This window comes from Micropterus dolomieu, linkage group LG03 (assembly GCF_021292245.1).
Source record: "Micropterus dolomieu isolate WLL.071019.BEF.003 ecotype Adirondacks linkage group LG03, ASM2129224v1, whole genome shotgun sequence".
Taxonomy (NCBI): domain Eukaryota; kingdom Metazoa; phylum Chordata; class Actinopteri; order Centrarchiformes; family Centrarchidae; genus Micropterus; species Micropterus dolomieu.
In genome coordinates this window covers 35,100,129-35,114,731 of record NC_060152.1, presented here as the reverse complement: position 1 = coordinate 35,114,731, position 14,603 = coordinate 35,100,129, and the positions used below count along the sequence as shown (strand labels likewise).

The 14,603-nt window shown below is 46.3% G+C and overlaps 2 protein-coding genes across 2 annotated transcripts in view; both read right to left on the bottom strand.

Annotated features, from left to right (window-relative positions):
* Positions 1–217: 217 nt before the first annotated feature.
* LOC123967705 (exopolyphosphatase PRUNE1-like) lies at positions 218–6,145 on the bottom strand. Its single transcript, XM_046043894.1, has 5 exons — positions 5,853–6,145; positions 4,167–4,274; positions 3,889–4,091; positions 1,101–1,285; positions 218–657 (listed from the first exon to the last, which is right to left on the bottom strand). Exons 1-5 carry the CDS (start codon positions 5,889–5,891, stop codon positions 233–235), a joined length of 960 nt encoding a protein of 319 aa, XP_045899850.1. The 5' UTR covers positions 5,892–6,145; the 3' UTR covers positions 218–232.
* Positions 6,146–7,234: 1,089 nt separating this feature from the next.
* myo1eb (myosin IEb) overlaps positions 7,235–14,603 on the bottom strand; it is a 23,106-nt gene continuing 15,737 nt past the window's right edge. Inside the window, exons 21-27 of the mRNA XM_046043895.1 lie at positions 11,657–11,802; positions 10,403–10,549; positions 10,026–10,183; positions 9,869–9,943; positions 9,580–9,787; positions 9,143–9,318; positions 7,235–7,757 (exon numbers count right to left, since the gene is read on the bottom strand). Of these exons, the coding sequence (XP_045899851.1) occupies positions 7,681–7,757; positions 9,143–9,318; positions 9,580–9,787; positions 9,869–9,943; positions 10,026–10,183; positions 10,403–10,549; positions 11,657–11,802 (987 nt within the window). The 3' untranslated portion in view covers positions 7,235–7,680. The remainder of the gene's footprint in view (positions 7,758–9,142; positions 9,319–9,579; positions 9,788–9,868; positions 9,944–10,025; positions 10,184–10,402; positions 10,550–11,656; positions 11,803–14,603) is intronic.

Here is a 14,603-nt window from a genome sequence, read left to right as displayed (position 1 = left end):
CCCAAAACATGCTGTGCCATCACTGTAAAATCACTGTGGAGCAACAGAACCAACCAGATTACTTTCTCCAGATCTGAAGGTTGGAGTTCCTCCAGCAGACTGATCTTTGGCTGCTCTTTGTTCAGAGATATAGTGAAAATAACGTGAAATTACATATTTTTCATTGGAAAATGTAGAATTTTCTTGGGGGAGGAGCCCAAAACCCCACTGAAACATTCATGTAAAGCTCCCATTAAACTGGGAAAACACTGCAGTTTGAAGCTGTTCTAAGGCGCATCGCGTGCTCATGGACACAAGAGCAAAGTTGCTGAGACGTGTTGTGTTGGGGTTTTATATTCAGACAGAAATTTATTTTAATAACTCCATCCAAGGGGAAACACTGAAAATACTGCAGACCTGAGGACAAATACTGCAAATACTTGTTCAGTAAGAGTTTTATCAAGTACCAGTACTTCCACTTACTGCAGTGAATACTGAAAACAGTTTGCTGTGACTGACCTGAGATGTCAAACTTGGCGTTGTGCAGCGTCTGGAAGAGAGCGCCCCTCGGTGGCAGGGAGGGGAAGCGGCTCTCCAACGCTGCAGCGAACTGGCTGTCTTTAGGAGTCACTTTGCCTGCAGAGGGCGCCATGTTCACGCAGTCCAACACCACCGCCGCTGCACACACAGTCATAATCAGATAGTCAGGCCTGAAACGATTCTGAGAAACTCGATGACCATATAAGGATGTACAGCTCACTGTTTCACACGGACGGTTATTACTGTCGCACAACGTGCTCACGCTGTGGACGAGAGAAGACGCCGTGATTTGAAGGTGCCGTCGTGCTGTTGCCGAGGCGACATCAGTTTCGTTTTACGGTAGACAGAATTGAAATAATCCCAGACTTTGGACACTTTCTTCTTTGTCCCACGCTGTTTTCCCTCTTCCTCCACTTTGCAAACAGCTCCATCATAATCACGCCGTGTTGTCAGTGTCAGCGTGATGTGCGACAGTAATAAATGTCCGTGCGAAACAGTGTGCTGTATATCGTTGTATGGATTCAACGAAGCGTCGATGCATTTCAGTAATCGATTAAAGCGATGAATCGTTTCAGTCCTACCGTAGAGCAGCTGAGCGACCTGCTGGTCCAGGATTTCCGGAGATTTCTGGATGATGCGTTCGGTCACCAAAGTGGCGCAGGATCCGACCGTCTCCACGGTAACAGTACAGGAGGAGGAGGGCTCTCTCTCCAGCAGGTGATGGTCGATCACTTCCACCACCGCCCCCTCCAGGTCGCTGTCTGAACTGCAGGACAGAATCAGGCTGATGAGACAGGCGTCCTCACTCCTGCCTGGTTAGAGGCCATGTGACCCGTGCAGTCCGAGCTTCAGGAGCCCGGTCCTCCTCTGACGTCCTGTCGCTAAATGTTGTCGTAACTATAATAACCTTCCTGACAACACGTTCACCAGTTAGAGTACCAAGTTCCAACTGACCACGTGGCTTCAGTTTGTGGTTTCAAATGAAATTAGGAACCGTGGAGAACCTCAAGGTGCCACTTTAGGGCCCATTTTATTTCCTCTGTTAAGCTGATGAGACGGGGCAACATTTTGAGCAATGTTGCTGGTGGCAAGTCCGACTATGTTTTGAACGGACAGCGTCGGTGCGGGGAGGGTGGGGGAAGGGGATTACGGTAGTAATCTTTACTCATGACAGCAACATTGCTCTAAAAGTTGCTCCGTGTATCATCATCTTTAGAGCTTGTGACAGTTTGAGTGCACAGTTTTAATTATTACTATTCGGGGTGCCAGCCAGGTCTCTCCCCTGGCAGTAAGATACTGGTCAACTGTTTTTAAATCCAATGTCACAAAGGATATATTTCTAAAGAACGTACACCCTCACACTGAATGACCATAAAAGAAAGAAACGCCACAAACTCAAAAGCTTAGCACAAAACAAAATTTTGGTGTATTTAAGATTTAACACAAAAATACAATCACAAAGTAAATCACAATACAACTGAAGATTCCACTTTGGGTTTTCTGCACACTTAAACAATCTCAAAACACAAATTAGTGGCAGTTCAGTTCCAAAACACAAAAATAAATTCAGCCCAGTGCCCAAGCATAAAAAGATAAATAAAGCTGGTTCAGTTTCTCAGTCACAAACAAAACGTCAGAGTACAGAAAAACAAGTTTGTTAACTCACGGAGTTCAGTCAGTCAGTCAGTCAGTCCGTCCGTCCCAGAATCCAGTCCGGGTTTTTGCTGCTGGGTTGTGAATGTTTTACCGGCTTCTGCAAACAATTTTGCACAGCGAATGTTGAATGATGACCCGAAGGTGAAGTGAAGCGTACAAGATGGGCGAACGGTTGAAGTCACAGATGAAAAACGATACGCAAGGGATTTACTTCCTTACTTTGATCTTTTCTTTCTGTCACTGCTCCTCTCCCACTCGCTCCTTCCGACAGACTGATTTTTACCGGGAAGAGGTTTAACTGTCGCGCCAGCCGGCAACGAATCAGTGTGGCTCGTTTCTAAAATGGGCGTTTCAGGGGTTTTCCACGGTGGTGAAACCTGGTGAATCGCAGTTTGTCACAAACTGCACGATTACAGCCAAAATGAAGACCACGATTATTCCCTGATTTAAGGGACTAAATACCTTTATTGCACTTTAAAGTAAACAGAGCACGGCTTCCTCGTCCTCAAGCTACATTTCTGCTAATGTACAAATCTTTGCATCAGAATGAGACTCATGTCCGACTCCGTTGTTCTGCGTGACCAGAGGTCAGTGGTTTCCGCTGTAACGTCCGTCTCTATGTGCCCTCACAGTTTTGCATCCAGGTACAGAGAGCGAGAACCGCTTGAGGGGATTTCCTGAAGCTGGTTATCTGGACCTCTCTATGGCTAACAGGAAGGAGATGGCGTTCGTTAGTTCACTCTGTGTGGGAGTCGGACGGAAGCGGTGATGCCTCTCTGTGGATTACTCCTCTACTCTACTGGAGGCTGCAGTTTCAGGATCAGACCTGCATTTCTAGGAGGCAGGGTTAACCCCCTTCATGTTGCTGTGCATTACCACCACCACTCCACTAGATGGCGCTGTCGCAAACGGTCCTAGAGCTGCGGTCCTGAAACTGCGGCCTCCGGTGCTGCAGCTACATGAATATTGAGGTGCGTTCGAGATGATGGCGGCTGACATTCGCCAACTTGATAGTCTAACGTGAGCTGCAGGTGACTGCAGGGGCGGGGAACAAAAATGGCGCCGTCAAGTCGGACATATTCTACCTGCGTGAGCTCACTGAGAGCTGAGATCAATGACTGGAGACCAGGCAAAAGGTGGTTCCAACTTTGTGCAGTCGGGGAAAAGCAACTGCGGCCACCGGACTCGGCGCCTGCAGCCGCCTTGCCCCCGCGAGGTTAAAATGTCAAGTGACATGGTGTGTTTTGCGGCGCCGGCGACACAATTTCTAACCAGCATGCATCACGTTAAGTCAGTGCTGCGCAGCGCCACATGAAGTCAAACGCACCTGTTGGCTGCATCACCTGGAGGGTGCTCACAGTCAGGTCGCCCCCTGGTGGCGGTTAGTTGAAATGCAGCAGTGTTCTGTGAGCGGAGCACTGTGCTTATTTGTATTATCGCATCGTGCGAGGAGTCAAGCGGTCGAACTCAGGCGATAAAAACAACGTGTCGTTAAAATCTGTGTTGTGAGAAAACGGCGTCAGTGCTTTCAGTATTTTACAATCCTTTATTTTTAAGAATGAACTTTGTTTCGCAGCGCTGCAGCTGCTCACCGTGATGTTTTTACGAATCACGTGATTCACATTCATTTGTACATCACTTCTCCTGTTGTTTCTTAACGTGCTATGTCAATGCATTTGGTTTGATGGCCTCCTGTCGGGTGGGCGTGGCTACCTGGGCAGGATGTTGTGGTCGACCAGCGTCAGCCGCAGGCGGCCGGCTCGCTGCAGCGCTCGCAGGTCCAGCTGGTCCCTGAACAGCAGAAGATCTGGAGACAAAGCGACCTGCCGCAGCAGGAAGACGTTATCCGAACGCAGCAGCAGCTCTGACTGACGGATGTTCAGCAGAGGGAGAGCGAGCATCTCACCCTGTGCAGTCTGAGAGAGAGAGAGCGAGTCAGCCAGAGGTCGGGTCTGCGGACACACACCGGCTCCGATTGGTCAGAGTCTCACCTTGGACAGGAAGTAGGCGTAGGTCAGCGCACACACCATGGAGTCCACATCGCAGGCTTCGTTCCCCAGAACCACGTGGAACCCTGGACCCGCCTGGTCTGCGTTCACCTGCAGGACACAGTCTGCTAAAATATTGTATAATAAACACGTAACGCAGGAACTGAAGTCTGGAGACCCAGAAACTCCTCCGGACACCAAACATTTAAACCGCCCTCAGCTGCTTCCGATTGGCTGTCAGTCCTTCCCTCGGTTCTGAGCATGTGCATCTCCTAACAAAGATCTAACAGAAGTGAGATGCTTCGCTCGGTATCTAAAACAGAGCGTACGACACTCAGGGAGAAAAGAGGAGCTGCCATGTGAACCTGTTCTGCTCCCACCTCTAAATAAAGCAGAACGTGACCATCTGAGTTTTAAACCGTCGTCGTCAGAATCAACGAGTCTCTGCAGGAACAGATCAACATCAGCTTTATCTCTGCCTCCAGGCCCGTCTCGTGTGTCGATGAGCTATGAGCAGAATCTGACCTCTTTAAATGAATTCTGAAGACAACGAGGTCTCAGACTGTAACTGACCCGACGACCTAAAGGGCACTTTGTTAAAGTGGAGAACTCATGAAGCAGGTCATCAGAGATGGAGAGAGGACTCAAACCACAACCTGTTTCAGTCTGAATCATCAACTATAGGTTCAGCGCCCCAGAAAACACTTCAGAACAATCATACTAATCAAGATTTAATTTATATATAATGTATTTAAAAATCACTCTTTACTTGTATATAGTTATTCTCTATGTACTGAACATCTTTTATTAACGTCCCCCCTCAGGTGTGTCCCTCTGCATACAGGTGTTCAGTTAAGGTTCAAACTGACGTCACAAGTTTATATATGTGGACAAAGTATTCAGATCCTTTGCTGCAGTAAAAGTACTAATACTTGACTGTAAAAAATACTCTCCTGCATTAAAATGTGACTTCAGTAAAAGTACGTGAGTATAGTCAGGTCTTAAAGTATTAAAGCAGTAAACTGTCACAGGTTCTTCTTCCTCCTCAGTAAAGTGCAGCAGGATGTTGAGCTGCAGCTCCTTCTCAGCTGATCAGTTTCAGACTGCAGCTGATGAGTCTTTTCATTCTGGATCAGCCTGCTGATTATTTCCTCCGTCAAAGATTCACAGTTCCCAAAGAGACGCCTTCAAACATCTCAGTTATTACAATCATTGAGAGGAGAAGCTGGAACATGAAATATTTTCCATGTAAAATGACCTAAACAATCAAAAGAGTTTTCGTTAAATGTCTGTCAGTTTAATAATCCTCCAGCTGCACTTTAAACAAACAAACATCATATTTTATAAACTCCTCATGTGTGAAGTAACTGAAGTATAACGTCAAGGAGAAAGTACCTCATATAAGTACTGTCCTTGAGTAAATGTACTTAATGTCCAGTTTTATCGTCTGTTTTTTCCCCTGTTTTTCTTCTTTTAGTTTGAAAATAAGATTAAAAATGTTCAAATTACCGGAAGTTTACTTTGAAAGGTGCAACTGAACGGAAATCACACAATTAGACTTTATTTGTTTGATATGTTTACCTGCACGGAAACACCGGACACCGTCCGAGCTAGCAGGCTAACACAGCTAACTGTGGCTAATGCTAACAAACAACAACAGCCGTTACCGGGCTGAGGTGAACGTGTTACCTTCACGGCCCGTCGGCAGCCCGACAGAAACTCCTCCATCTTCTGTTAGCTGCTGGATGCTAACTCCGCCGCTCGGACCGCTATCTAACCTGCTAGCACCTCCTCTAACCGGTTAACGGGTCCGGTAATCGGTGACAGCCGACTCACTGAGCAGCGGGGCTGAGACTCACACGCGCTGCCGTGAACACATGACGGTCCCGGTGACCGACCGTCGGTGTGGCGGTAAAAGGTCAGGATGCCTTCAAGGACCCGGTTAAACGTCGGAATTACGGGTCGTCTCTCCGCAAACTGATCCAGGAACAGTTTAAACGGGGCCGGTTCATTTATAACGAACCTGAATGCAACATGCAGCTTATTCACAACATTAAACGTAGTGTAAGGTAAGGAAAAATAATAAACTATAAAGTCATTGTGAACATTATCTGTACTTCCTCATGTTCTCTAAAGAACTGTACAGGCCTGATGCACAAGGTGTGAGATGGAACAAGAAGCACCAGGTGTTCACACCTGAATCCAAGCTTTAATAAATGCTTTATCACATGTTCAGGTTCATGCTCCAACAAGCTAAAGCTAGTAAAGCTAATGCTAAAAAAAAAACAAAAAAATCTGAAAGAAGTACATTTTTCAAAGGGACGCCCTGCTCAGGTGATTGTTTCCTCTCTGTAGACTAGTGTAGGCCTCAGTCTCTGGTTTATGGTGCTGTAGGCCCACATCTATCCTGCCAGGCCGTTAATGTAAATAAGAACCGGTTCTTGATTAACTTGCCTGGTAAAATAAGGTAAAGGTAAAATAAAAAAAATAGAAAACGTAGTTTGCACATTAACAGCTGCATTATTTTGCAGCTGTTTTTGCCGACAACAGATTAGCATGAAAAAATTAAACATTAAATTAAGTGATCCGACAGCAGGAGAAAAATACTAATATCTGTCAGTGAAGTCAATTTAATAAGCAAATTAACTGAAATCTATCAATTATTTCATCACTAACGTCATAACATTAGTTTATCTTCTACAAGTTTTAGAGATTTTCTTCTTAAAATGAGTCTTTATACTCACGGCTTTATCAGATTACGACACTTCATAAACTGCCACTCAATGTGTAAAAACACCGACAGGTTCTCGGTTATTTAATTTGGACCACGAGCTTAAAATCTAAACTTTCCTTCAGCATTTGAATGCAGCATGAAACCATGAAGAATGGAACTCTGGGAAATGGAGTTCCGATTTTTTGAATCGTGCGCTTTGACTCACAAATGCATTAATCTGAGGCAGGGCTGCTGACTGATGGTTATTTTCATTATCAATGAATCCGCTGATTGATAAATTGTTCGGTGCATAAAATGTAAACGATGAAGAATGTGTTTCCTCAGGAACTCAGACAGGTTTGTACTGAAATGTCAGTTTATTGGCTGTTCCAGGGTCAGCTGGTTGATGCTCTATAAAACACAGTGAGCAGATATAAAACACACACGTTTGTTCTGAAAGATTATTTAACTGTAAAAACGGTTTCATATATTTCATTTTATTGTGTCTTTTGATCAGAGAGCTACAAATTGCAAATCTTTCATGTGTTTTCAGCCTTTCCATGATAACACTGACGTAAAATCTGATCGAGCCTTCAGTCCAGGAGTCAGACCCTGACCTTTGACCTCTGGAGACGCCATTGCCACTGACTGAAACACACATGGGTTTCTTTATGAATGAACTCGTCAAACTCAATAATCAGCTTCCTGTTTCCTGTCCGGTAAAATGTTGAAAGCTCTGGTGACCTCTGACCCCGGCGACGGCAGCAGCAGATCAGTGATCTCTGACCCCCCCGGAGAGGAAGTCTAAATCTTCTCCACGTAGTTTCCGGGAAACATCCCCTCTCTGCCTCGCAACCGACCGAACCACCAGCCGGACGGGTCTGCAGAAAATCCAGAGACAGCGGACCGAGTGAATGATCTCTTTATATTTATATGGCACAGATTCATAACGGGCAGAGCTCGTTTATAATCTCATTAACAGAGACCCAACGATTGATTCTACTATCAGCTGATTCTGGTCGGAGTCTGAAGTGTTGCTGCAGCTGCTGCAGTGTAAACGGCTAACGTTAGCCTAGACTTTCATCCAGGACCCACAAAATGATGACATGCTAACACTGTGCTAACTCTGTGTCTTGATGAGCAGTGTAGGTAGTAAGCTAATTAGCCAGGCATGCTAACATTAGCAGTTTATGTTTAACACCACCCTCTCTGACTGCAGCTCCATGTACACACCTTCAACATGGGAAATGCTGCTGTCAGTAGTTACTGTTGCAAAGTTACGCTGTTCAGGAGAGGAGCAAACGATCAATTACGGTAGCTCTTATTTAGCGATAACAGCTACATTACTGTGACACTTATTTTAAAATGTTCTCAAAAGTAATCATAACATCCAAATGTGTCATATTTAGTGGCGACTGCTGTGTAGTTGGTTAACTATAGACGGATGGTCAGTCATGTGACCAAGCAGGAACCTTCAGGTCTGAACCTGAAGCACCTTAAACCTGCGTCCTCTCTAGCGGAGGAAAGAAGTGTGATTGTATAGAAGTCTGTGAGAAAATGTTTCTACTTATCAGGAAAGTGTTTACTGAGGGAATAAATCAGCTGACGAGTTTCTGGTCTCAGTCGCTAGTTTCAAGTCTTCTTCAACACAGCATGATGTTCATTTAGTAAATTATGGTCCCATTTAGAGGAACAGAGACCAGGAAGCAGGGGAGGCTTTAGGGCGGGGCTACAAGGTGACTGACAGGTCGCTACCATGGCGACAATCAGGATAGAGGCGACTCGTATCTGCTGCTCTGTGTACATTTAACCAGCGCTGCTGAAAAAGCTCATCAGTCGGCTGCTCATGTTTCAGTAAGTATGTTTTGTTTTCAGCCTGTTTGTCGCTAGCCAAAATTAGCATCCCAGCTAATATCACAGTTAACGTGAATTACAGATGCACCTTGCTAACCAAGCTAGCTAGCTCCACCCTCTCGTCCAAATATGGTCACGTCCTATGTGTCTAACGTTACGTTAGCTAATGTTAGTTAACCTGTGGTCGACTGCTTTGCTATATATATATATATATATATATATATATATATATAAAAAAAACGCGTGGAGTCACACTAGATGTACATTTACTGAATCTCGGACACATCACTCAACAAAAGGACCAGTAGTAGTAGCAATAGTAATAATATAAATAGTACCAGTAGTATTATCAGTAGTAGAAGAAACAGTAGTTCTAGAATGGCAACAGGATTAGCAGTAACAGAAGCAGTACCTTCAGTGAGTATCTCAATGACGTCGTTAGCATTGAAGCTGAGCTCATCGGTGTCCTGGGCGTCATAAGCGTACAGAGCTTTGCACTGTGGAGACCGAGGCTTCGGTTTGGGAGCCGGCACGGGTCGACCTGCTCCAGGAAGAGGCTTCACCTCCTTTGACCGCCGTCTCTGCAGCCTGCAGGCAACACACAGGGATTAGAGTACCATTCATATTATTTACAATGAGAGAGAACAATGCGTAGAACAAGGACCAGAACCAGGACCAGAAATAAAAGGAGCTGCTGGGTCTGCTTCAGTAACGCCAATGTAACATTTGAGAGACTCAAGTCACACAGGTACATATGACCTGTGACCGTTTTACTGGATCTACTGGTGACCCTGGTATTGGTTACATTACTGCTACTGGTTAAAACTGGGTCGCTCCTGGAGGTCTCACCCAGCGGCGCCCTGATCGGGGACGTCCATGAAGCCCATGTCCTGTTGCTGGAGGGGTGGGGTGTCATGGCGGCGCTGACTCTGGAGGCGGGGTAGACTGGGCTGTTCCATGCTAGACTGCTGCCTCATCAGGGAGAATCTGCTGGAGGCAGGGGCCCCTCTGGGAGCTCCTCCCCCTCTGGGAGCTCCTCCCCCTCTGGAGCGTGGAGCTGAAGAAAAATTTAAACTTATAAACCAACACTTTCTCAGACAGCAACCTCTCGAAACCTGGAGTTTTTTTTAATTGGTACCTGAGTTGTGCTGGCTGGTAGGCGGAGCCCGGTTACCCATGTAGCGACTCTTGCGTTTGTCCGTCCTCGTTGGTCCTACAAATCAAACAGACAGGAAGTGAGGACGAGGGGACAGAAAGTTGCAGAAGAGTCTGTGGTGAGTCCAGTGAGAACTTACTGGAGTTTTTGGGCAGACCCGGTCCGATGGAGACCTGCAGGGTCTTTCCGCTGGGCTTCAGGACCGCCTCGTCCCCCTGACCCATCTGGAACTGGACCTGTCTGGACCCAGAAGAGCTGAACGGACCCCAGCCGCCCTTCTTCACCTTAAACTCCAGCCTGGAGGAAAGAGACAGAGGGAGGGCTTCAGCCGATGTTCATGTACGTGTTCATTCAGAAAACCATCACAGCTGGCAGAAGGCTTTAGTCACCAGAACATCTGGAGTAGATTTAGTCAAGAGTTAAACTTGGAAACATGAAATCAAGGCAATATCGTAAGAACGGGACATGTTTTTTTTATATTTGAGCAAAACAAAATAAAAAAGTGAGGCTACTGACAGGTTGTTGAATTTGAGCGGCAGCTTCTTCTGCGTTTTCTCTTGGTAACGTTTGACGAGCAGACTGAGAAACTCTGTTTTAAAGACGCTCTGCAGAACGCTGTCGTACTCCTCCTCATGGATGATGAAGAAGTCGTCCTGCAGAGTGCTGACAGAGAGACAAACGGGTAGAAAACCAATCAACAAGGACAAGATGAACCAAACATTTTAAGTGTTTTTTTAATCTTTTCAGGTATTTTTTCTCTTCTAATGTGTCAATTTATGAGCTGCATTTTTCCAAATGTTGTCTAGTCTTGGCCCTATTCTACACTGAACAAAATTATAAACAACACTTTTGTTTTTGCCCCCTGAACTCAAAGATCTAAGACTTTCTCTATGTACACATAAGGCCCATTTCTCTCAAACATTGTTCACAAATCTGTCAAAATCTGTGTTAGTGAGCACTTCTCCTTTCCCGAGATTATCCAGCCACCTCACACTTGTGGCATATCAAGATGCTGATCAGACAGAATGGGGATTGCACAGGTGTGCCTTAGGCTGGCCACAATAAAAGGCCACTCGATCTCAATTGTTGCGTCTATAATTTTGTTCAGTGTATTTCTAGTTCAAGTCACAGTTCCAGTTTTGGTCCTGGTTCTAAGTTACTCTTGGTCCTGGTTGTAGTTCTAATTCCAGTTCTGGCCGTGGCTTTAGGTCTGTGTTTGAAAACTGCTAAAACTGCTGTCTCAGAAGGTGTTTAACAGCGAGGCATCGAATGCTGTTCCGATCAGCTGGAATAAACTCGTCCTGTCACGTAAGATGCCTTCAAACCGTACCCCGTAATGGCCGGTTCTGAAGGCAGCATCGATGCTGACTTGATGCTGCCTGTTACCCATAAACCAGCGTGGCTACAGCCGCCGTAGATTTTGAAAACTCGTCAAGATGGCGGACAAAAAAGCCGAATTCGTACACAAATATACGTTTTTAAAAGAGTAGCTAGTTTCCTTGCTTCGATTTTTGAAAAGTTAGCGAGAACTAAACACTGAACTAACATATTAGCCCAAGTTTGTTAGGTCTGGTTCTAAGCTCTGTTCCCGATTCTGATTTCATACCCTTTCCTGGTTCTAGTTCTAGTTTTAGTGATCCTGATTCTCGTTCTGGTTCTCATCTTGTTCCTGGTATAGTTCTAGATGCGGGCTTGGTTCCAGTCCCAATTACAGCCCGACTTCCAGTTCTAGGTCTGCCCCTATTTCTAGATCTGGTTCTGTTGGTGTACCTCAGGGAAACAGACTGGATCTTGTTGAGCTCAATCTTCCTCTTGAGAACCTCCTGGATCTGGCCTTTATCTGGACCCTGCTTCACCTTCTCTCGACCAATCATGTACAGGCATTTCGGGGTCAGGATGAGGTCACGCTTCACTGTCTGTGGACAGAAACAAAGAGTTCAGTCGGGCAGTGAATCTTAAACTGAATTTGGTGAAACATGAAAGGAAACAAAACGAAGCAGGCACCAGTTTTGGTTTCTCTGGATCAAGTATTCATCCCAGTTTTTTCCTTTAATCCTCCCCCTTATTTTAGAGTCTCATTCCTCCAGTCAGCGAGCTACTTGGGATCAAGGTGAAATAACTTTAGCAGAGCAGACGCCATGGCATTGTCGGCCTCGCTCTTGCCTGACGGATGGAGGTTGGACGGACACGTACACAGCCTGGATCTTTTACCAAACCATGGAAGCTTCCACTCCAGCACACTCCACCTAGTCTATGCTTACTATCACACTGTTCTGAGCCTCATTGATGCTTCCCCACACCTCCTTCCTGTATTAATCTAACTGAACGGTGGTGAAGCTGCTGAGTCCTAGCTGACCTGTATTGCCATCATCCCCACCAGAACCCCTACTTGTGACTCTTGGGCTCCTCTTCAATCTTTTCCTGCAGACGGTATTTGAGCGTTGGAGTCCAAGTTCTGCAGAGCCCACCTCCTGTCACGGGGATACCACGGGGCAAAGCTGCAGTATTTTCCTTCTCCTGTAGAGACCTAAGCTCCTGAAGCTACAAAAGAGACCAAGCCACCAGAGTAGGGAGGTCCTGATCTTCCTCTGCATCAACCCCAAAGCTGTCGGTGGTACCAGAGGAGACCAGAAGATGCGAGGGAGGACGCCACATTGGAACATCCAGGCTTAAAACTTGCCAGGTAAGCCTGACTTGTCCACACTAGCGAGCTGAACCTCCAGTTCCTGGGTGGTTGACTGAACCACAGCTGTACCTCAAAGACTGGAGTCAAGTCAAGGATCTATACTGGATTCTCTGAGATAGATCGGACTGAGGTGCCATCACTAGAGGATTTATCCACAACTATTCCCTTAAGCAGTACCAGGGTCTTCATTTACCTGCTTGTCCTTGCCCAGGTAATCAAACAATTGGCTCAATAACTATAAAATTAAACTATGTTGTATGACCTTGCCCCAGAAATCTGATGACATTTCTGTGAGACTTCACAGACTATCCTAAAGACTACATGAACACCTTGGAGGAGGAAGGGGGACGTTCAAACTGGGTCAAAGCATCAGACAGACTTTGTGGAAATGTAGTTTCTTTCTGTAGTTTTTACCTTGAATCTTCGGTCAAATTTCACCACGACGTCGGCAAAGTCGATCCTCTCTCGGCGGCCAACAAACTGTCTGATCTCTGGATGGTTGTCCGTCCCGATGTAGTCGCCCACAAAGTTCCTGTTGATGCTGTTTCTGCGGCGCTCCTTCTTGTTCAGCAGGACGTCAGAGGCTGCAAAAAACAGAAAGTCACTTTGTAGAGAGGAAGACATACTGTCCAAGACACAAACACAAGCAAAATGTAGTTCTTCCTTAACCCAATCGTGGAAGACGGTCTTACCTTCCTCCCTCATCTTGACGTACTTGCGGACTGCGATGTGTTTACGCCACGCCTTCTGGATGACCCGAGCGTAACCGTTATACTTCCTCTCCCTCATCTCCTCCAACAAGAAAAGCTGAAGAGAGGAAAAAACATCAGACAAGACACAGACAGACCCTGACAGGCTGAATGGACTGAGGGCTTCTTGGAACTCCACTACCCAGAATGCCACGTCCTTAGAAACAGAACTCAGAATTTTGAAGAAATTCATTTGTGGATTTTGGATCAGTTCAGCAGCTGTAGTGCAGTTTGGCCAGACCAAAGTTCTCTTGAGGTTCTGGTTCACAAACTCTGAGTCTCAGTCTCAGTGTTTCTGATAACAGTTACTGTTAGCAGGAAACTTTACTTTGAAAGTTTCCAGCAGGATAAACCACTTCCTGAGCTGTCCTTCCTGTGTGTGAATATTTCGTACCGACTCTGGAGCTTTGATGAAGACTTTGGTCTTGCCCAGCTGGAATTGGTCCTGGTCCATGTTGACAGAGTTGAGGAGGTGCAGGACTCCCTTTCGCTCCTCGCCCCTCCACTGAGGCCAGGTGTCCTTTGTCAGGATGGCATACCTGCAGCACACAGGCCCGTGTTAGCGTGTTTGAAGCAGCAGGACAGTCTAAGGGATCTTACCCTGTGAGTGACCTCTGACCTCTGCAGGAACTTTTTGAAGACCCGTCTATAGGCGTATCCGGCCCGGCGGACTCTGATGTTCTCTCGGAGTCCTAGGTACTCCACCTGGTGTTTCACCCGGTTCTCCTCCCAGTCCCGGGGACGTTTGGTCTCGTTGGGTTTGATGCAGCGGATGTAGTGCGGGGTGCACTTCATCAGAGTCTGGACCAGACTGTTAGCTTGTACCTAAAAGGGAGGGGTGGGACGGTTTCACCTGCTGGTAGAGTTACCTGGTGTACCGGAGAGCCGGCAGTATTTCAGTCTGTAAATCAGGGCTGAAATAAAGTGCTGTTCAAACCAAAAACAGCCCTCGATGGGATGTTGCAAACCAGCTCAGGCTCTAAATGTTCCTGTTATCTTAAAATTGTACTTAACATTAATAAAAACTCACAGGAAAATTCATTTGTGTGTTGTGACGCCCTGTGGGGTCATGTGTGGATGTGGCCTCTCTCTCTTCCTTGTAGAGGAAGAGCTGATTGTGGTAACTCTGGGCACCTGGGCTAACTGCCCTGTAGGCTGTTTGTAACTCTTCTCATTCTGCTGAGGTCGCTGCTGGGCTGAGGACGGACGGACCTCTCTGTTAACTTGCTACCATCTGTTTCCCTCCACAGGTTTCGCCTCGGTTTCTAGACATGTTGTTGTA

Excerpts from the sequence above, each read along its gene's own strand:
- LOC123967705 (XM_046043894.1), bottom strand. The coding sequence starts at position 5,891 with ATGGAGGAGTTTCTGTCGGGCTGCCGACGGGCCGTGAAG. Across the intron at positions 4,275-5,852 it reads GCTGCCGACGGGCCGTGAAG|GTGAACGCAGACCAGGCGGG; the intron begins GTAACACGTTCA and ends TGTGTCCTGCAG. Across the intron at positions 4,092-4,166 it reads ACGCCTACTTCCTGTCCAAG|ACTGCACAGGGTGAGATGCT; the intron begins GTGAGACTCTGA and ends TCTCTCTCTCAG.